General features: G+C 31.0%; 1 protein-coding gene across 1 annotated transcript; it reads right to left on the bottom strand.

Moving 5' to 3' along the window:
* Positions 1 to 7,621: 7,621 nt before the first annotated feature.
* Positions 7,622 to 16,157, bottom strand: LOC110616589 (autophagy-related protein 11). Its single transcript, XM_021759014.2, has 5 exons — positions 14,201 to 16,157; positions 11,228 to 12,905; positions 9,957 to 10,177; positions 9,180 to 9,393; positions 7,622 to 8,274 (listed from the first exon to the last, which is right to left on the bottom strand). Exons 1-5 carry the CDS (start codon positions 15,142 to 15,144, stop codon positions 7,858 to 7,860), a joined length of 3,474 nt encoding a protein of 1,157 aa, XP_021614706.1. The 5' UTR covers positions 15,145 to 16,157; the 3' UTR covers positions 7,622 to 7,857.
* Between the last annotated feature and the right edge of the window lie 6,249 nt (positions 16,158 to 22,406).

Genomic DNA, 22,406 nt, shown 5'->3' with positions numbered 1-22,406 from the left:
CAATTTTAATTTTAATCAGGTTTGTAGCCGAAAGTGTTAAAAAGAACCGATAGAAGTTATTTTAAAACTGTTTTGGACTGAAAAGTTCTATTTTGTCTAAGAATATGACCCAAGCTCGACCTTGACACAGTAGAAATTCAGTTTTGACAGTTGTACACAATTTAAAATATTTCAAATAATTGAAAGTGTAATCAGATTAAGAATTAAGATAGTAGAAGGATTTATTGATTTCTTTTCTTTCTTTCAAATTTGAATATTTTCTTTTATCTTTTAGTTGGGAAAAAGTCTACATAAAAGGTTGTTTTAGGAGTAGGAAGATATATTATATCTCTCTTTATCTCTTTATCTATTAATCACTTAATCATCTTGAGCTGAACAATACTCTTCTTCTTTATATTTTTCTGCATTTTGTAATGACTCTTCATAGCTAATTTTCTTTATCAGCTGAAAGTTAATCTAGTTAAGATTTTTATAAAGTTGTGAGATCCAATCTCATTTTCTTTTCATCTTAAATTTCTGTTTTCATTCTCCTTCTTTTGAGAAATATCACCTCTATTGTTGTCTTTTTAGATATTGAAGAGGTATATTAAATATTCTAATTAGACAACATATTGCTAATTAACTCAATTAAATATAATAATTATTTAATTGAATTAATGCAAATAGTAATTAATATATCTATTTATATTAAAAAATTAAATGATTTGATCTAAATAATTTACTTGTAATTATTAATCAATAAAATCTATTCATTTGATAAGATTGTTAATTAATTAAGAATTAATTTAGTACTTTGCATATTAATCTAATATTAAAAAAAATTGATGGAATTTACTTGTTTAAACACTTTAACCAAATAATAGAAAATTGACTGAATTACTTTTAAAATCAATAATAATTGATAAATCTTTTAATTTGAATTACCTTGAATTCTATTCATTAATTCTTTACTTCATTAAAATTATTATTATTTGTTGCCTTCTTTAAAACAAAATTTTCAATTTAAAATTTCTTTTGTTTTTTTTTTCATTTCAAATTTTCTTTTTTTATTTTTCTCATTTGATATTTAAAATAAATAAATTTATAAATTTCTGTGAAATCGACACTCATTCATCCTATCTATAGAATCCTTAAACTAGAATAGAGAATCTGTTGAATTTAACGGATTCGACGTTTGTTGTATTTAATAGATGTTTTATAAAAAAATGAATTGATAATAAGAATAATATTGAAATTATGAGAGATAAAATGATATATCATTGTGCACTTAACAACTCCCACTACAAGAATTTACCAAATTACCAATAGATTTTACCAATAAATTATTAATAAATTTCAAAATCTAGTGGTAATATATGTAAAAATTTTAGTGTCAAATTTACCAACAAATTCCAGTGATTTGGAAGTTAAAAAAAAATCATCTTGAAATTTACTAACATATTTTGAATTCAATCAGTAATCTACTAGTAATTTATCAATAGAATTTAGCTACTTATAATTGCTAATAATAAAATTAAGTGATTAATTTACAAATGGATTTAGTAATTCATTTGTAAATTCAACACAATTTTTTTATTTTTATAATTTTGTAATAAATTTTCAAAATCTATTTGATATTTTATTACTAAATTTTTCAAAAGATTTTGAAATCCTTGGTAAATTGGCAATGGATTTCAAAATCCATTGGTAACTTACCATCTATTGTATTATTTTTTCTTTTACATTGCTTTGCAAGTTTTCTTGTTTAATAAACTCTGCTTATATATTTAATTGGATTCTTGATCCTTGATGAAGATATATATCCTATAAATAATATTAATATAACATTTAGTACTACAAAATTAACTGAAGGCTTCTGAAGAGCTAAACTTCAAATGAATTGATAGACACTATATGGAGGAAAAAATTTTTAAAAGATAATTTGTTATTCTATCCTAAGTCTCAAAGACAATGAATTAGAGGATTATATATTCATTTCGATTATATTGAGATATTGAATGAGACTATTGTCAAGTACTTTTGTTATATCTATTCTTCTGAATAAGAAATACGAGTTGAAAGCAACATTCTTTGTCTTTCAAATTTTATTATAAAAATATTATTATGATTAAAATATATGTTACGGTAGACCTAAAGTTTACTAATCAAAATGATTTATTATTTGGCATTGATCGATTGGACTATTGCAAATCAATAATGATGCGAAAAGATTATTGAGAATTCATATATTTACTTATTTGAAAATCAAGAAGGTTCAAATGAATTCGCATTTGCTGCTTGTTCTCAAGGGAAAATTAATTACCAGTTAAATTTTATTGTGTTATTTTTTTCCTTTATATTGCTTTGCAAGTTTTCTTATTTAATATTTCTTGTTGAATAAATTTTGGTTATTTATTTAATTGGATTCTTGATCCATGATGAAGATATATGTACGGCAAATGATATCAATGTAATATTTGGTACTATAAAATTCACTTAAAGCTAAACTTCAAATGAGTTGTTAGACACTATATGATGGAAAAATTTTCAAAAGATAATTTGTTATTTTCTCTTAAGTCTCAAAATTAATGAATGAGAGAATCATCTCAAAATTAATGAATGAGAGAATCATCAAGCATTTTTTTTAAAAAGATTTATAATTTAGTCCCTAGATATTGCCATTATTAATAAGTCAATTTCTTTATTTTTAGAAACCTATTAAAACGTCCTTATCTTTTCTCACCGTTAATAAAATAGCCTTTCTGTCTATTTCTGCTGTTAAAAATATAGCAAAAGACTAAATTATCCCCTTTTTTTTCTTCCTCCTCCTCCTTCTTCTTCTTTATTGATTCTTTTTCCTCTTCTTCTTCTTTGGTTCTTCTTCTTCGATTTTTCTTTTTATTCTTCTTCTTTAAGGAGGAGAAAGAGGAGATTTTTTTTTCTTCTTTTTCTTCTTTTTAATCATCATCATCTTCTTCTTCTCTTTCTTCTTCTTTTTTCTTCTTCTTCTCCTTCATCATCATCTTCTTCTTTTTCGTCATCTTTTTGGAGGAGGAGGAGGGGCTATTTCGTTAATGAAAAGAAATGATAAGAACGTTTTAATAGATCTGAGAAAAGATAAGGACGTTTTAATAGATCTTTGAAAATGTAGGGACTGACTTATTAATAATAGCAACATCCAAGGACTAAATAAGGGGTTTTATTTGAGGGAAAAATTGGATTTTAAAAATTTTATCTCTCATCCTTTATCTATTTTTAACAGAAAATGTGACAGAATGACTATTTCATTGACGGAGAGAAAAGTTAAAGACGTTTTAATAAGTTTCTGAAAATGCAGAGACATATTTACAATTAGTTTTGAGTCAAAAACCAAGAATTATTTACATATGCGATATATATTTCAATTATTCCACCACAACGCACTAAGATGGGCTTTCAAAGGAGATTATGAATGTATATCAAGTATGAATCTCTAACTTTAATTTAATATTTAAAATTTTTCACATGATATTTTTTTATAATAATTTTTAGCAAATTAATTTTCTCCATATTAGGGGATAGAATAAACATCTAAGTCCATACTCAGCAAGTAGAATAAAAGTGATTAATTCATAAAACTTTATAGTTATTACAAAGAGATATGTGGTTGATATTTATGTTTTGTAGTAGATAATTATTTTTAGTTTGGCAATTTGAAAAAAAAAATGTTAAAATGTATTTATGCATATAGTGACTATTTATTTATATGACTCACTTGAAAAATATATATATGAAATCTCTTGAAAGATATAAGTTGTCTAAACCACATTACTAAAGAAATTAATTTATTTGAAGCAAATAATATGAATTCTCAATAAACTGATTTAATTAAATTATATAGAGTTTTATATTAGTTAAAGTAATATAGATGCTTGTGGTACCAATATTTTGATAAATATTTTTGAAACTATTATTTACTAAAAAAAATATTACATAAAAAAATCCAAACGTTTAGAATAATTCATATTTATATTTTAAATTTTAAATTTTTTATAATAAAATTAAAATTTTTTAATTTGTCACAATTATAATAAAAATTATTAAATTGAATCTAGATAAGTTAATGATCGTACTCTTTAAATTTTTATATTTCTAGTAAAATATATAGTTTTTTAATTTAAATTTTATATTAAAATTAAATATATTTTATATTTATTATATATAATATTAAATATATTATATTGAATAAATATTTATTACAAATAAATTTTTATTATATAAATTATCACATATAAATAATATATATTAAAATATTTCATTGAATATTTATACTCAATATTATAAATCATGTGTATATTTTTTATATTTTAAAAATTTTACTTTCTATTAATAATATTGTAAATAAAATAAAATATTATATGTTTTAAATTATAAAGTTCTTTTTCATATTTCAAGTTTTTATTATGAATCTATGATATTATATAAAAATGAAAATAAAAAGTAAATAATGAAATTAATAAAAAATATTTTATTATTCAAATAGAATTTTATAACTACATTGAAATTTTCTGTTAATTTTTCTAAATTTAATTTGATTTATTTGACTATAATTGTGTTAAATTGAAAAATTTTTTCTTCATCATTTAAAAATTAAAGTTTGGATATAAATATAAATTGTTTAGATTTTTTTATATAATAGTTTTAAAAAATAATCAAAATGGTTATTAAATTATAAAAAAATAATTTTAGCAACTGAATTTTAGTTGCTTTCAAAAAAAATAATTTCAGTTTATAGTAGGGAGCGCAATTATAATTATTTAGATTATTAGATAAAAGGTTGAAATATTTACGATAATTTATATTTATGTCTAAAGTTTTAAATTTAAATAATAAAATTAAAAATTTTTAATTTATCACAATTATAATTAAAAAAATTAAATTAGAATGAAAAAGTCAGTGATAAATTATAATATAATCTCTAAAATTCTATTTGACTAATAAAATAATTCTTAAATACATATTTTATTATAACAATATCATTTTTTATCAATCTCATTACTTATTTCCTATTTTACTTTTATATAATATTATAAATTATTAATAAAAACTTAAAATATAAAAAAAATTTACAATTCAAAACATATAATATTTTATTTTATTTAAAATATTATTGATAGTAAGTAAAATATTTTTAAAATAAAATATATGAATATAATTTATAATATTGAGTATAAATATTCAATATAATACTCTAATATTCAATAATAATTTTTGAATACTATTTTTGAGGCGATATAAGAAGTGAAGTTTCTCACATGTTCATCATGTTCACTGTATTCTTTAAATAATAAATACTATTAATTATTAGAACAATGAAATTTTATATGTTATAGCTTTTTAATTTAGATTTTATATGGAAACTGAATATATTTTATATTTATCATTTGTAATATTAAATGTATTATATTAAAAATATTTATTATAAATAAATTTTTATTATATAAAATATTACATATAAATAATATATATCAAAATATTTTATTAAATATTTATACTCAATATTATAAATTATATATGTATCTTTTATATTTGAAAAACTTTATTTTCTATCAATAATATTCTAAATAAAATAAAATATTATATATTTTAAATTATAAAGTTTTATATTTCAAATTTTTATTAATAAACTATAATGTTATATAAAAATGGAAATAGGAATAAAAAAGGATTAACAAAAAATAACATTGTTGTAATAAAATATGTATTTAAGAATTATTTTATTAGCTAAATAGAATTTTAGGAACTATATTATAATTTATAATTATTCTTTTTTTTTTCGCTATAATTACGGCAAATTAAAAAGATTTAATTTTACTATTTAAAATTTAAAGTTTTAAATATAATCGTGAAATATCATAAACATTTTTAATAGCCCTAATTATTTTTAAAATACATTCATAATAGAGTAATGCTACTCTTCATATTGCTTCTAATATAATATTTCATAAATGATCTAAACATATCGAAATATTTTGTTTGTGAAAATATTTAAGAAAATTTATTTGTACGAGCCATTTTAAATTTGAAAATTAATCAAGAGATATTTTTAAAGACTCTATCTGAAATTAAGATTAATTATATTTAATGTGCGCACAAGGGGATAATGCTTTTCAACAATTTGAAGTGCAAGAACGTTGTGATATTGTTCGAGTATTCAATTAGGAAAGCAAGAAATCATAACTCAAAAGAGAATTTAAATTATTCAAGTTGAATAATAAGTTTAGAAGATAAGAAAAAGAAATTGGTTTATTTTCTTAAAATTCATAAATTCAATTTTGGTTATAATTAATTTAATTTTGGAAGTTCATATATGAGATTTTTAGTGTGTTTTAGTATCTTTTATAATCCTATATATATTATGAGCCAAATCAATAGAATTAGATATAATTTTTCTTATTCAAATATGATTATTTTATACCTTCCTATTTTAATTAAGATTTATCTTATTTTTCTATTTCAATTATAAGTTATTTTGTTCTCATATTCCAATTAGGATCACAAGATATTTGGTATAAATAACATTTATTTTGTACGTACGCCAGAATAAACTAATAAGTAAAAATTAATATTTTTCTTCGTGATAATTTATTTTTAAAACTTTTGATTCTTCTCTATTATTTAGCAAATTATCAAGATTCAATTTTGTGATGTTTTAATATGAATTTCTCACTCTAATACTTATTAAATTATAAAAAATATTTTACAGCATTCTCTAATTGGAATTGCTTGATCATCTATGTTAGTGAATAAGAAGAGTAGTAGAACAACTTTTAAAAAATATTTTTATTTCGTTCTTTATTGAATTATATAACAAAAATTTTTATTACGAGTTGATTATGAATTTATCTTAATATTTTAATAAATTAGACATAATTAATATCTCTGCTATAACGTGACAGGAAATGTTAAAAGCAATCTTAGATATCATATTAATAATTTATTTTCAATAATAATGAAAATAATAATCCACTTTCAAATTTCTGTAAAACTGTTAATAGCTAAATACTTTTTTTTTTTTTTCAAGACAGATTGAAAATTTTTTAAATGGTTAACTTTTTTAAAAAAAAAGTTAAAAGAGAAAGTTATTACTTTTTATGTAGAAAATCCCATTAATTTTTTAGTTTAAAAAAAAAAAAGAAAAATATTTCTTTAATTTTAAAAAGTTTACAAATTAATTTCTTTATTAATTTTAGCAATCAATATTATAAAAATAAAATATTAAAATATTAAAAGAGTAATTAATAAGTTTTTTCAATTAAAAAACTAAATAGTAAAATAACTAATTAATTTTTAAAAATGCAAAAATATTTAAATGCAACTTATAAAAAAATATATAAATTAGTGGTGTTATTAACTTCTCATTTTAGAGTATATAAGCAAACAAGAGGCAATTACTTATAATTATAAGCATAATATAATTTACAAGAATCATACTGCAAGTAAATTTGATTTCTGATTGCATAGTTGAATTTATTGCCTTGATTACCAAAATTTCATTGCATATTTGAGTTCATCCAAAAAGAAGAAGCGACGTAAAAACACCTTTTGGAGAACTGGTTTATAAATTCTCTTCTATCAACTCAAATTGAAGCAAGCAAATCAATTAAAATTCAAGAGACTGATAAATATATTCACCTTTTCTTTTTTTTTTTTTTTTTTTACATCAGTAAATTGAGTAGCTTTATACACAAAGCAAAGATTAACTTAAATGGAACATCAACTGTACAAAAAGAAAAGAGTTCATTTTCCACCATCTTTTTCCAATATTCATTTACATAATATATATAATATACACTTGATTTCTTCCATCACGTCGTATTCTGCATGAGGCAGGTGGGATCAGGAAGGAGGTGCTGAACGAATGGTGGTATCAGGTAACATAGCTACTGTCACTACGAAGTATTCACAGCCAATAGGAAGACTGAATGGGTTTGAAGTTGATCCCAAATTCAGGGTCAATTGGTCAGTTCCTGTGTCACAAGTCAGATGATCCACTGGATCTGTCTTGCCATGCTCAGGCCTGGGTGAGCTTGAAGGCAATGGCTTCACAATCTGGCGTTCAATATGCACAATCTGCCCAACAATGTAGCTGGGACGACTCGGAAGATGATCAGTAAACAAGGCCACAGATTCAGAAGATAGATAGTAGTTAGAACAATTTCGGTTGATTGCCTCATAATGCCCAGCTGAGTTGAGAACAAATGCAGCTATCTCATGAACTTCCAATCGCCCGAAAGATATCCTTTCCTTGTTTGCCTGCAGTAATACACCATTAAAAACACCGTACTGTCAAGTTCCAGAAGACTAAAGCAAAAGGATTCAACACAACTATTATAATCACAAGGGAAAATTACTACAATCCCTATGGTTGGGAAAACTAACTAATTAATCCGAATTTTGAAAAATACATTACAACATTCATCTGGGTTTTAAAAAGTCTATAAAAAAGTCACTCCGTTATATTAGCCGGTACAGCAGCAAGAAAACTCTTAAATGCTCTCATCTTTTCTCTCTTTAAGGAGTTTACACATGAGGGTAATTTGGAAAAGAAATTATGTCTTCTTTTAGTGTTAAAAAGGAGAACTATCAGTGATTCAATCTAACGGCATAGACTTTTTAATAGAACTTTTTAAAACCGCATGGACATTTCAATACCCAGAGACTACCTAGTTAGTTTTCCTATACTACATGATGGTGATATACTACATGATGGTGATGATAATAACAATAACAATAATAATAATAATAAGGATATTAAAACAGGAAAGGTCTAAAATTGAAAAGGAAAACTAAAAAGGTAAGCGACGAACACATAAAATTACATAAGATTAATTACATAAGATTAAGGCCACACAAGAACGGTACACCATGCCCCGTTGATGACAGTACTGCCAGAAATTAAGCCAGTCTTAACAATTACTTAAAAAGAGGTAGGTAATTCTATAGATGGCATATAAAAGTTAAACTCAATAACAAACCAACCCAACAAACATGCTTGTGCGTGCACACATGCACCAAAAAATTAAAATGATAAGAAAGCACTTGAAAAGCGTGCATAACCATAATTTGCTTTAAAATGTAAATAACAATTTGGGTCGCAACTGGTCATGCAGCACCACTAATTAATGAAGAACAGAACTCCATTAACAATCTAAAATTACCTGCTTCTCAAGTTGATGCTTTTTATATAAAGTGGTAACAAGTTCCTTCTTTTCTTCCAACTCCTTTCTAAGCTGCTCATTTGCAGCTTCCAGTTTTGGGTACTTGTCAAGCAGCTCTTCACGATGCCTAGACAAGAAACCAACTCTATCTGCAAGAACCCGGATGCACTTCTGAAACTCAGCATTACCATCATCTTCATTGTCATTAATGGAGCTGTATAATTTTCAAAGTAAAGCAATTAAATTGTTGCCATTTTTCAAAGTGAATCCCATATGTAATTCTAGAATAACATACCCCATCAAGGATCTTGACACTGATAAGTAACATATCAACATATTTTACATCATTTTTCGTGGATACACAAAGTGAAGGCCAATACATATTTGCCTGTATCCCAGCATAAACTGATACAACCCAATGCAAGACTAAGATCCTCAAATAATCATCACTTCTACCTAAAACTCAAAGCTTTTCATTTCTTTTAGAAAACTAGTTGCAGTTGGCATTGACATCTTGATACTACAGCCACAACCATAACAATTGAAAACCATGTCAAACACACCCCATTCCCCACAAAATATTAGTAAAAAATCAGAAAAAGAAACTCTGCAGCTCCTCTTCATTTAACTTTTTTATACTTCCAATATTTGATCACACAAGTCGTAAATGCTTGACTGACAAAACCAAGTTTCGGATGAATGGTCTCACAAAAAAAATTATTAAACCATAGAAGATTGAGCTAAGTTAGTAATAGAGGATTCTGCCAAAAATCTTACTTGCCCAAAGATTGAGCTAAGGCACGCAAGGAATCAGCAAAACCAGCAACTCCACCCGGGCCACATATACAGCTCCTAAGTCTTTCAAAAAGGCCACGCATTTTCACAGCAGATGCACGCAGAGCACTATACTCTGAGGCCCTCCGATCAGCAGCGCAAAGATGGGTTTGGGCTGCTTCTCTCGCTTCATGCAAACAGTTCTCCAAGTCAGCACAATTCATCTGTTACACGGGGAAAAAAGATTATGAGAAAGGAAAACATGTGAATTACAAGCTGGTCAGATCTTTAAAGCATGTTTGATACAAAATAAATAATAAATAGTAAATAAATGATAGCCATAGGAAACACGAAAAAAGGAGTGAATCTGTGATATCCAATCAGAACAAGACTACAACTGATCAAAATAGTAACCAAGATGGCCAAAATTTAATTGGAACTACTGCCGATACAACGAAAAAGGTTAAAATATTATACAACATTAATCAATGATACCTTACAAACCAAATGAAATTATTAATGAGAACCCTTTAAAGTAATTTTTGCAATGTGTTCGAATCTTAAATAACAATCATACATCAGACAAGCAATAGATGTTTGAGAGAGTAAAATTACTAAACCAACTATGATTTATCTTTCAGATAAATATTTCCTTGCTTATACAATTTAGAGTGATGGAGCACCATCAAAGGTCATTCTTGCAGTCATTTCAGACATTCCGTCTGCCTTTGCTATTAAATTTAGAATAGGTGGGAAAAAGCACTCTTCTGTTGGCAAGCATTTAAGAAATTGTGCTCCTTCTGCTAGTGCTGAAACAGGAACTAGGTATCACAGTTTGGAAATTATCTCAGATTCGAGGACAAGAAAAAAGATAAATCATACTAGCATTTTCAGTTTAAGCCTAGGGTTTTTTCAAGGATGTTAAGAAATGAAACTCCAAGTCCCAAAAACTCCAAAATGCTAAATGAAAATGTTTCTGACCATCATGAGACATAGTTAAGAAGAAAATAAATAGTCAAATTTTGTATGCAAACTCCAAAAACTTAAGCAGGAGTCACCCAGTTTCCAGAAAATGGAAAAGATTCAAAATTTCTCAGTTGAACAGAATTTTCTATAGCATTCTGAGAAAAATTAATAAGTCTACTATCACACTATGTCATGATGTCAAAAATATAAAACCCTATTTATTAGAGGAAGAGGGTGCATAAGCCAGCACAGATTTTATCCAAAATGAAACATCCAAAATTGTGGTTCACTGTTCCATGTGCTAATACCTGAGATTCATCAAGGAGCTTCCTACTTGTTTCCAATTCCCTAGTAAGCAATGCAACATCCTCCATAGCAGCTTTGAGCTTGGATTCAGTTTCACTCAATTGATTTGATTTTTCTCCAAGTGCACTTTCCAATTCCAAAATGAGATCACCAGCGATCTTTGGCTCTATTGCTGCATCAGTAGGTATCACATTTACCGCTTCAGGCATACTCTCAGCTGTGGAACTGTTTGCCAATGACATGCCCAGTTGTCCCAAATTTCTATCTTTCCCATCTTTATCACTGACTTGCAGTTCTTCACGATGCGGTTCCATCATTAGAGAATCCAACTGAGTATTTAACATTCCAGAGGAATCCATCATATTTTCATCACCCCCTTCTCGACCTTTGCTTGGTTGCCTTGTGAAAAGCCCTAGTTTTGCATCCAAAGAACTAGAAATACAAGAAACCTCATCCATGGGTTCTGAAGTTGATATACAAGGCACAAGGGCTTGCACATCACTAAGGATTTGTGGTTTGCTGTCAAAAGCTTTTGCAGCTGGAAGGTCAAAATCAGATGCAATATTGCTGCTTGAAAGTTTTTGCCCTTGCAGAAACTGATCAGACAATCTCTGCTCTAATTCTTGGATACGCTTCTCATATGACAAACATTGCAGTTGTTTTGCCTTAAGCATAGATTGGAGATGCTTCTCATGCTCATCTTTCAGCTGCAGAGCTTCAACTGTCTTCTCTGCAGCATTCTTCAACAAGCTTTCCACCTTATCATCATCCACCGACTCATATTCAACTTCAAGGCTGAGGGAACATATGAGTGCTTTTGCAGAAGCTAGTTCAGCTTTAAGTTTCGTGTTCTCAACTTCCAACTTGCTAGTTCCAGCAATCTCTACCAACTCACTGCCTTCAAGAAGCTCCTCAGAATAGTCTTTGTCAAGAGCGTCTGCAACAATCTCTTCAACCTCAGCAGATTGAGAACTGTCATTGGACATGGAAAATGAGCCTTTCAAGCTTGCATGCTTCTCACTCTTTACAGGTAGTCCCACCAAATATTCGGGTGCATAACGGTCCAGGTCTGAGATATCAATATTAAGCAAATTTGTGTCAAAAGGAGCTATATTGACATCGCACTGGCTTGGAACATCATACAAGCCCATTGAATCTAATATGTCCCTTGGAATATATGAAGTATGTGCTTTCCGAAACTCTTCCCGTCTCCTAACTTCAGTCTCCCTTTTGGTAGCAAGCCTTTCAGCCAACTGTCCAGCCATGCCCATGTAAAGTTTCATGGAGGCCTTTCTTCTCACAACTTCTGCAAGGCAGGCTCTATATGCAGGACCAATCCCACGAACAAGCTTCAGTTCAGTAAATAAATCATCCTGACGCATCATTGCTTCTCTAAAAACTGGAAACTGAAACTTAGCATCTTTAATTATATAAGAAACATATGTTATTTTTTGCATGTAATTGTGCACAAAGTTGTTCATCTCGTTCTTCTTATCCTTGCAGAACTCAAGAAGCTTGGTAATTGAACGGTCACAAGCCTCCATCTTAGGCAAATGATTCTTGTCATGGACATCATACATGGGACCCAGGGCTGAAACTGCATCATGAGGGCGAAGTGAAGAGGACAATTGGCAGGACAGACAATCATCCACAAGTTTCTTCACTGTATTTACATCTTTGCTGCATTAATACAACCACATAGTCATTTGTTTACAGAATTTACAAAATCTTCCTACAACACTAGGACTGTACGAAAAAAAAAGAAAGAAGAATTTATAAACATAAGCTCTAAAATAGAGTATTGATAAATGATAAGTGGACCTAATGATATTTCAAAGTCTTCTGCAATAGGGAAGGGGCAAACTTGAAGGCTTTGTAACCATGCATGCTTCAAAACCACCTTAAATGGTTAAAATGGCTTAGACATTTATTTTATTTCTTTCCACGTATAATCAGATATAATAAAGAACAAAAAATCAAAACCCCCATAACAATGAAGCCAGAAACAATGAGGTTACAATCCGGCATTTGAGAAGTTCTATGCACAAGGTTAAGAAGGAAACATATAATCAAGCTCATCTATCTTCAAAGAAATAACAAATCAAAAGAAAATAATGACCTTAAACTAGAGAATACACACATTTTCTCATATGGAAAGGCTTCTGAAGTAAATGAATTCTACAAGTTGGCGAGGGAATTACAAATCACATAGAGAGGAAAGCTTTCCATACTTCATAAAGAAGAAGACCAAGAGCCTTGTAAACTTGATGATTCAATCAGGCTACAGTAATCACTAGAATGATTAACACATAAAAGGATTAACAAGCTACAAGTTACCAGATGCGATGAAAGGTCATCAACAATTTGAAACCTCAATGTCAATTCAGTAATTTCCAGTCCTAACTATCCAACTTAATTTGCAAGTAGACATTTAGAGACAGGAAATGGAACAAAAGATCCCAAAACTATTTTCTTTACCAGAGCAAAAACCCCATCCTTTCTTTTCTACATTTCGACCTTCAGTGGAAAAAACTTATTGTAGGCTACATCTAACAAAATCCCACCATCTTAACATCTAACTATCAAATAAAGTAGAAGCTACTAACGTCACACCTGTGATGCATGAATGTAAGAATAATTGACTATTTTTTTTCTTTTGGCAGGTAGCATGTAAAAAGAACAAAGAACACATCAGGAGTGTTTACTCTATGCTTATCTCTTGAAAAAGAGAGACCAATTAGCTTAATGGTAAACAAACTTTAAATTATAACAAAAGTTCCAAAACCAATTCCTAGCAATAAAATAATGCCATAGTAATAGAGTAGTTCTAACTTCTGAAGGAACAGCTTATTGCATCAATCAAGATATATCAAGCAAACATGAAAAGCACCAGGAACTTGACATAGGTAAAAAAAGACTAATAAAAAATCACAGAGATAATTTAGTCCAGATGACTTGGGTGAAAGTCTACCAACCTTAAAGATTGCATTATACTCTTCTGTTCATTGATGAATCGCTGATGCTCTTTGATGGTTAGCTCTAAATTCCTAAAAGGAATCAAAGTCCTGCAAGCAAATAACTCCTCTACCTTGCTCTTTACTTCACTAAACATCTGCTTAAACTCCAAAACCTTCTTCTCAAACTGCCTATGGGAGTTGCTACAATTCTCAACAGCTTTTCTCAGGTTATCTTCCTTCACAAAATCCACTAAACACTTGCGTGTAGTGGTTTGCAAACCTGGATGAAGTTTAATAGACCTCAGATTTTCTAAATCCCTCCTGTAATTCATTAAGAGTTCGGAATGCATCCTATGCTGCGGTGTGTAGCGCTTCATGAATTCTGAGTAATTCTGACTAATCATCCTATAATATTGTTCCAAATTACCCCTAGCAACCTCAACCGCTCTCTCCTGCACCTTCTGCTCCCTCAATAACCTCTCACAATGCTCGTACTTCATATGAGTTCTACTGTATATCGCATGACCTCTATGATAATGGTACCTAAATTGTCTCTCATAAGAAGGCAAAGCCTTCAAAGCAGGATCCAATGCGTCATCTAAAGGGTGGGGATCATGCGGACATGCTGGTGATGGAGGATCTGCAACTTCAAGAACATCAACTTGCTCAGGTGGAGGGGGAGGCGAATTGATTTGGAGCCTAGCTCTATTGAATATAAACACATCTCGATCACTGGATGGAAGCTTATAAGCAGAAAGTGGCCGCTGAGATTCAAGTTTCATATCCAAACACAAAACAAGCTGTTCATTAAAATTAATCCCAGCGACAGATTCAATATACCTCATAACCCCTTCCACAGGGGTTGTTTCATCACAATCAAGCTCAAAGGAGTGGCCATTTTCTGCTAGGTGAACTAGAAGCTTACCCTCATGAACCGAACCTCCCGTGATGCTTGAACTCATCTTATCCTTGGACGCAGGGCTGCCCACCACAAAATACAATAGAATACAAAATTCACCAACACTGCAGCAGAAATTATGTTAAAACCCCAAACAAGGCCAATTGATCCCAAAGATATGATCTTTGAAACAACAGAATCGATCTGTTTTAAGTCTGTGTTAAAACTAAATGGAAGGATCAACCCTTCTCAGAGCCTTAACCCTTGATTTTTCACCATCCCACTACAGAAATCAGCCAACACAGCCAATATTCCGCACACCCACGACGAATTTAATCGACAGAACACCAGATGTTATCGACAGACCAAGAGAATCTGCAAAAACAGCATATCCGAACCACACCCTCCAGAGATTTTATCCAAAAACCTACAGCTTTACACCCAAATCCGCCACAATGCCCAATTTAGCCAAAAAAAACAGGGTGCAATTCTTCAAAAGCCACCCGTTCACGACACACTCACGCAAAAATTCGGCTAAAGCCCTATGAATCACCTACCCATCATCAAATCACGAAGGTATGACCGAATCGCAAAGTACCCACCAATGATTACACCCAAAAAAACCGAAAAAGCCCCCCCAATCGAAGCTCAGAACAAAGCCAAAGCAACAAAAGATAAAAGCCAACAAAGATAGAAACGAGGCGATCAAAATACAATTCTGAGACGCGAAAAGCGAATTTTCTTCTGAGAGTTTGAAATGGAGAGATTAAAGCAATAGAAAGCGATTACGTCAAGAGATGATGGAATCTAATTGGGAAATTTAGGCTCTCTACACAAGGTTCTCCCCACGAAAACCCTTCAATTTTTCTCCTTTTTAATATTGTTATTGAAATCTGCAATTTCTTCTCCTCCTTAAACTGTTCTTTTTACATTAACGGGAAACAGGAAAATAAAAAAAATCACAGAGAACCTTCTGCAAGAAGCAACCACCTGCGGGTAGCAGAAGAGCTCCCTCGCTCTTTCTCTCTCTGAAATCTCTGATAAAATAATGCTTGGGGAGAAGAGAAAATCAAGCAGCCCTTTTTATTATATATTTGATTATTTATAGAAGTTTAATGCTTATAGTTCTCATTGTACTTGGAGAGTTGGAGAGGATGAATTTGTAATTTGTGATTTTTTTTTATGTTACCAATTTACTTCCTAAAAAATTCAATTATTCCTTTTTTTTTTAGTTTATCCTTTTCGTAACTTTTTAATTTTTAAAATATAAAGATGAACCAATTGCACATTATCATGTAAAAATTATTATTTAATTTATAGTATTAAAAAATTTATTAGTTAATTTTGTGATTTTAAAAAATATATTAAAATTTTTTAAAATTTAAAAAAAATTATTAATTTTAATTATTAAATATTATAAAAATTTAAGATATTTTTAATATAAAAAAATTAATAAATATTTTTGTAAAATAAAAAGTCAATTGATAAATTTATAGAAAGTATTTAATGATTAAAATTAATTAATAAATTTTTTAAAATTTTAAAAATATGACATTTTTTATACTTGAAATGTTTCTTTTATTATTGAAGTGGGAGTATATGGTACCATACCATATCATCCACGGCAAGTTGATCTGCTATGTGTAATTAAAAAATTTAACTTTTTAAATATTATTTTCAACACGTGTTAATTTTTTTTTAGTTTAACAAACATCGTAGTTAAACATTCTTTTAAATATAATTATTCAATTTTCAGCATTTTTTGTTTAAAAAAATTTTTCAATTTTTAATATTTAAAATATTTATGAAAATTCGTTAGAAAAAAATATTTTTTCTAAGAACTTTACGCCATTTAAAATTGTTTTTTTCAAAGAAAAATGGTTTTATAAATCTTTAAAATCTTATTAAAAATTATTTACTTTCTATATATAAATTTGAGTAATGCAATTTATTTTTTAATATTACAATAAAAATAAAAATTTTCTTAAAAATTGATGCTGCATAACAACCATCAAAAGCGAGTTATGAGCTATCATTATAGAATAGGTCACATTACAAGTATTTTATAAATAAGAAATGCAGTTTAACACAAGAAAAGAAAAATATAAACACATTAACACTCAGATCATTACCAAAAAACTCGTCTTTCCCTCAATAAGGTAAGTCTCGACACGAAATTACCATTATCAAGCACAATCCAGCATATCTCCATTATGCCTGTGATTACGAGACTTTCCCTAATAAGTGGCGATATTCTCTATCAAGCAAATAGCTACATTACCGCGGAATTATTAGAAAAATATCATATTCATCCCTATCTCTTACAGTATAGGGATCTCTTACAGTGTAAAAAGAGAAGAATTACAAAGACAAAGGTATACTATTATTAAACATTAAAGCTATAAGCAATTCATTACACTTTCTCTACTTATCAAAATACTGACTTGAGCGTCAGACTGGCTGCCGTGGGCACCCACCATCACCTCATGTTTTCTCTCTTGCAGGTTCTAACCAATCGCAACACAGTTTCATTCCCGCAACACAGTTTCATTCCAGCCACATCATCAATCTAATCTCTACAACATCATTTAGTTTTATTGCCAGGAACTCCATTGAACTCTATCTGTTCATTAGATTGAAGTTGATCTCTTGTTCCTTTTCCTTTTGAAAAAAAAAAGAGGAGAAAGAGGATCTCTCTCTTCTCTGATCTTTTGAAATGGCCAAAGTAGTACATGTTATTACAAGAGGACCTAATAAGGGCAATGGAAAAAATAACTGCGAGGCAGGAGATGTCCTATCTGTCCATCAAGAACTATGGGCTAAGCAAGAGGTAAGGTTTGGTCTTGCCGAAAAGGCAGTAGGATTCTTTCAAAACAACCCCATGGTCGTTAAGATCTTATTGAACTGGTACGAGGTAAGGTGGATGCTTGTGGATACAAGTAGTTCTGTTAACCTTCTCATCTTAAATGTTCTCAATAAGTTAGATTTAGATAAAAATAGTCTTGCTAGAGTTTTCTATCCCTTAGTAGGATTAAGAGACAGACCATGGCAGTATTGGGTACCATCAATCTCCCCTGGTGTTGTGGAATGAGAGATATAGGTAAGAGTTATACGCGAGTTTGCGATGGTGAACATCCCATTTGTGTACAATGTGATACTCAATCGTCCAGTCCTAAACTGCCACAGTATCATTATTAACATGAGTGCTATGTATTTTAAGCTTCTAGCTTTAGGAGGCATAGCAGTGGTCCAAGGCCATTCAATGTTAGCCAAAGAAGGTTACGAACATCCAATAGAAAGTCTCAAGAAAGCAACCATGCCCATTAACTTGCTGAAAAAACTGGAATCTCACATAAAGCCACAAACGGCAAACTCGGTAGAGGAGGTTTAGATAGAAAAGGAGCATAAGATACGGTTCGGCACAACATTAATCAATAAAATAAAGACTCATTTTATAGAACTATTGAAAAGCTGAGTGTTGACTTTTGCCTGGTCCCTAAAAGATATAACAGGTATAGACTCGGCTCTTATCACTCACAAGTTATCTATTAATAAGAACGTCAAACCAGTCTAACAAAAGAAAAAGAGGTTTGTACCAGAAAAGCAGCAGATGATTAAAGAGGAGGTTGAGAAACTTTTGAGTGCATGATTAATAAGAGAAGTATAGTATCTCACATGGCTGGCCAATACGGTGCTAGTCAAAAAAGCAAGCGAAAAGTTGAGAATATGTGTGAACTTCATCGACCTGAATAAAGCATATTCGAAAGATCATTATCCTTTACCGTCCATTGATAGATTGATGGATTAGACCTTGGGCCATGCGGTAGTCTCTTTTTTTGATGCCATCTCGAGATATTACCAAATCATAATGGACACCAAGAACGCAGAAAAGACCGCATTCATAACAGACGAGGGAGTTTTTTGCTACAAGATAATGTCTTTTGGGTTAAAAAAATGCAGGAGCCACATACCAAAAGTTGGTGTCATGGATCTTTAAGGATATAGTAAGGTCAACTATTGAAGTATACATTGATGACATGGTGGTTAAAAGCCGCTCATTAAAAGAACATCTGGAGGATATCCAGAGAGTCTTCAATGTCCTGGACAAGGCGAGTATGAAGCTGAACCCGAAAAAGTGCACCTTTGGAGTAAAGGCTGGGAAATTCCTAAGATATATCATCTCGAAAAGGGGCATAGAGGCGAATCCAGAGAAGATTAGTGCTATCCAAAGCATGAAAGCACTCAAGACCATTAATGAGATACAAAGGCTAAATGGGCAAGTCACTACCTTGGAGCGATTCATATCCTGTTCAGCCAGAAGGTGCCTCATATTCTTCAAAGCCTTGAAAGGCAAAGGTAAGTTTCAGGGGGGAAAAGAGTGTGTAAAGCCCTTTGAAAGTTTAAAAACCTTTTTATTCTCTCCTCTGTTGCTAAGCCCACCTGTTGAAGGTGGAGTTTTATTCCTATATCTATCTGTGACAAAGGAAATAGTTTTCTCAATACTCATTTGTGAGAGCAATGGGAAACAAAGCCTAGTGTATTATGCCAGCTAAGTTCTGAAAAGGGCAGGGTTGAATTATTCTTCTCTTGAAAAATTGGCACTTGCAGTACTCATGTCAACCACAAAGTTGCGGCCGTACTTCGAGTCACACACCATAGAAGTCAGAACCGATTATCCCTTGCAAAAGATTTTACACAAGCTAGAGCTGTCAAGATGATTGTCTACATGGGTAGTAATATTATTGGCCTATGATATCAAGTATGTTCTTAGAAAGGCCATGAAGGCCCAGGTCCTAATCGACTTTGTAGTAGAGATGACTCCACCGCTGGAACTCTCAAAGTCCTCTGAAGCAACCATGGAAGAATGGAAAGTTTGGGCAGATGGAGCTGGCAAAGCCAGGGGTGGAGGAATCAGGATCCTTTTGCAATCCCAAACCAGTATAAAGCTTCAATATGCAGCAAAACTTGCCTTCAAAGTCATCAATAATGTAGCTGAAGAGAAGGCAGTAATCATGGCCCTAAGAATTTTCAAGGAGCTAGGTATCAAAAAATCAATTGTTTTTAGTGACTCGCAATTGGTTGTCAATCAGTGTCAGGAACAATTCAAGGTTCGAGAATCGAACCTCGTCAAATATGAGAAAAAGGTCTGATCCATAAATAATGAAATTAAGGATGGACAAGGCAGCTGCAAACTTCACCAAGTGGCCAAAGGTGACAATGAAGAGGCAGATCTATTAGCCAAGATGGCGGCAACAAGTGAGTAGCACTTAACCCAACCATTGTTGTACACTCCAACAATATAAATGGAAGAGTCTTTCTCCATAGAAGAATGAGAGTCGTTGATGACGTCCGTATACAAATTCTCGATATAATATGATTTTTCAGCTGATGATTTATTAGCCAAATACCTAATAAGAAAGTCTTATAAGTACGCACTACTTGATGGCTAGTTATACAGGAGGTCTTCCACCCAGCCATGGTTGCTATATGTTACGGAGGAGGAAGGCCTAAAAATCCTAAAAGACAACGGCTATTGGAAGTCCCTGACCTTTCTTTTAGTGGGGAATAGATATTCTAGGCCCTTTTCATAAGGCATCAAGGTCAAGAAAATTTATTATCGTGGTAGTAGTCCACTTTAGTAATGGGTAGAAGCTGAGGCAGTACAGTCCATCACTACCCAGTAAGCAATCTCTTTTGTCAACAAAAATTTATTCACATGATTTGAAATACCCAAAATAATGATTACCGATAATGGAATCCAGTTTGCAAGTGAAAGATTTAAAGACTTTTGTAAAAAATGGAAGATTGATTTGAGGTTCAACTCAGCATATCAGCCCCAGTCCAATGGTATGACAGAAATTAGAAATATGACTATATAACATGGGCTACAGAAAAGGCTCGACCGAGCTAAGGGTACTTGGTCTGAAGAATTGCCTCACATACTATGGGTGTATAGGACTACTCCCAGAACAGCTACTAGAGAAACACCCTTCTCCCTTGTATCCGGGATGAAAGCGGTCATCCCCATAGAAATACAAGTAAACAACTTCAGGACACTGTTAGTATATGTGCCCTAGGCTATTAATTTAGACCTTTATGTTACTCATTTTGTTATTAATAAAGAGATTTTTGTCATCATTATTATTTGTTTGCATGTTATATAATAATGATTTACATCCCTGATTTTTATTATTATAGAGATAATAATATAACTAGTATGCATATTGATTGATGATCATGAGATGGTTATGTGTATAGTGATATAAATTAATATCATAGATACTTGTTAGAGAACAAAGTATTGGATAGACCCACACTGATATTATTACATGAATTAGTGTCATTATTAAATCTCATAATAGTGATGCAAATTAATATCATAGATGTTTGTTAGAGAACAAACTATTGGATAGACCCACACTGAGATCACTACATAGACTAATGTCATTAGTGAATCTCATAATAGTTATGAATTAATCCTTGGACTTGAGATTGTCATAGTTTCCAACATAAGGACTATTATGTTTTGATATAAGAACTATTATGTTTTGACATAATCAAACATTGCCTTTAATCGGATAATCATAAAGGTTATTGTAACGACCCGAAAATCGGACCGCTACCGGCGCTAGGATCTAGGTCGGCTTAAGGCCGCCGGGACCCGTAGCAAGCCTAACATACATCCTGAAAACCTGCTTAATCCCATACATGATCAACAATATACATAGAAATTAAAACTTTTCTTTCATTCATACACCAAAGGTAGATGCAGCCTCCAAGAACCACCAAAATCCAGCACACACATTCTGAGCATATCCTCGATAGTCTGGATGGTCCTTTCTGACTGTCCGTCAGTCTGGGGGTGGAAGGCAGTACTGAAATCCAACCTGGTACCCATGGCATTCTGCAGACTCTGCCAAAACCTGGAGGTGAACTGGGGCCCTCTATCCGACACTATTAAAACATGAACCCCATGCAGCCTGACGATCTCATCCACATACACCTGCGCCAACTTGTCCACAGAATAGCCACTCCTGACAGGGATGAAGTGAGCAGATTTGGTGAGTCTGTCCACAATCACCCATATGGAGTCCAATCTGTTGGACGTCGCCGGTAACCCCACTACGAAGTCCATAGCTATATTCTCCCATTTCCACTCTGGAATAGGTAGCGGGTTAAGCATTCCAGCCAGCTTCTGATGTTCCAGCTTCACCTTCTGACACACTTCGCAGGCTGACACAAACTGTGCCACTTCTCAGGTCTTGATACATCTTGGTGGCTCCGGGGTGAACGCTGTATCTTGCATTATGAGCCTCCCTCATAATG

This window comes from Manihot esculenta, chromosome 6 (assembly GCF_001659605.2).
Source record: "Manihot esculenta cultivar AM560-2 chromosome 6, M.esculenta_v8, whole genome shotgun sequence".
NCBI classification, from domain to species: domain Eukaryota; kingdom Viridiplantae; phylum Streptophyta; class Magnoliopsida; order Malpighiales; family Euphorbiaceae; genus Manihot; species Manihot esculenta.
The sequence above is the reverse complement of the archived record's forward strand: the minus strand, read 5'-3'. Positions and strand labels throughout refer to the sequence as shown.

What these genes read in the sequence shown, in the direction of transcription:
- LOC110616589 (XM_021759014.2), bottom strand. Translation starts at nt 15,144, where the DNA reads ATGAGTTCAAGCATCACGGGAGGTTCGGTTCATGAGGGTAAGCTTCTA. An exon ending in AGTATAATGCAATCTTTAAG is followed by an intron (nt 12,906 to 14,200) that starts GTTGGTAGACTT and finishes GTATTAATGCAG; the next exon opens with CAAAGATGTAAATACAGTGA. An exon ending in AGCATCAACTTGAGAAGCAG is followed by an intron (nt 8,275 to 9,179) that starts GTAATTTTAGAT and finishes GTATTACTGCAG; the next exon opens with GCAAACAAGGAAAGGATATC.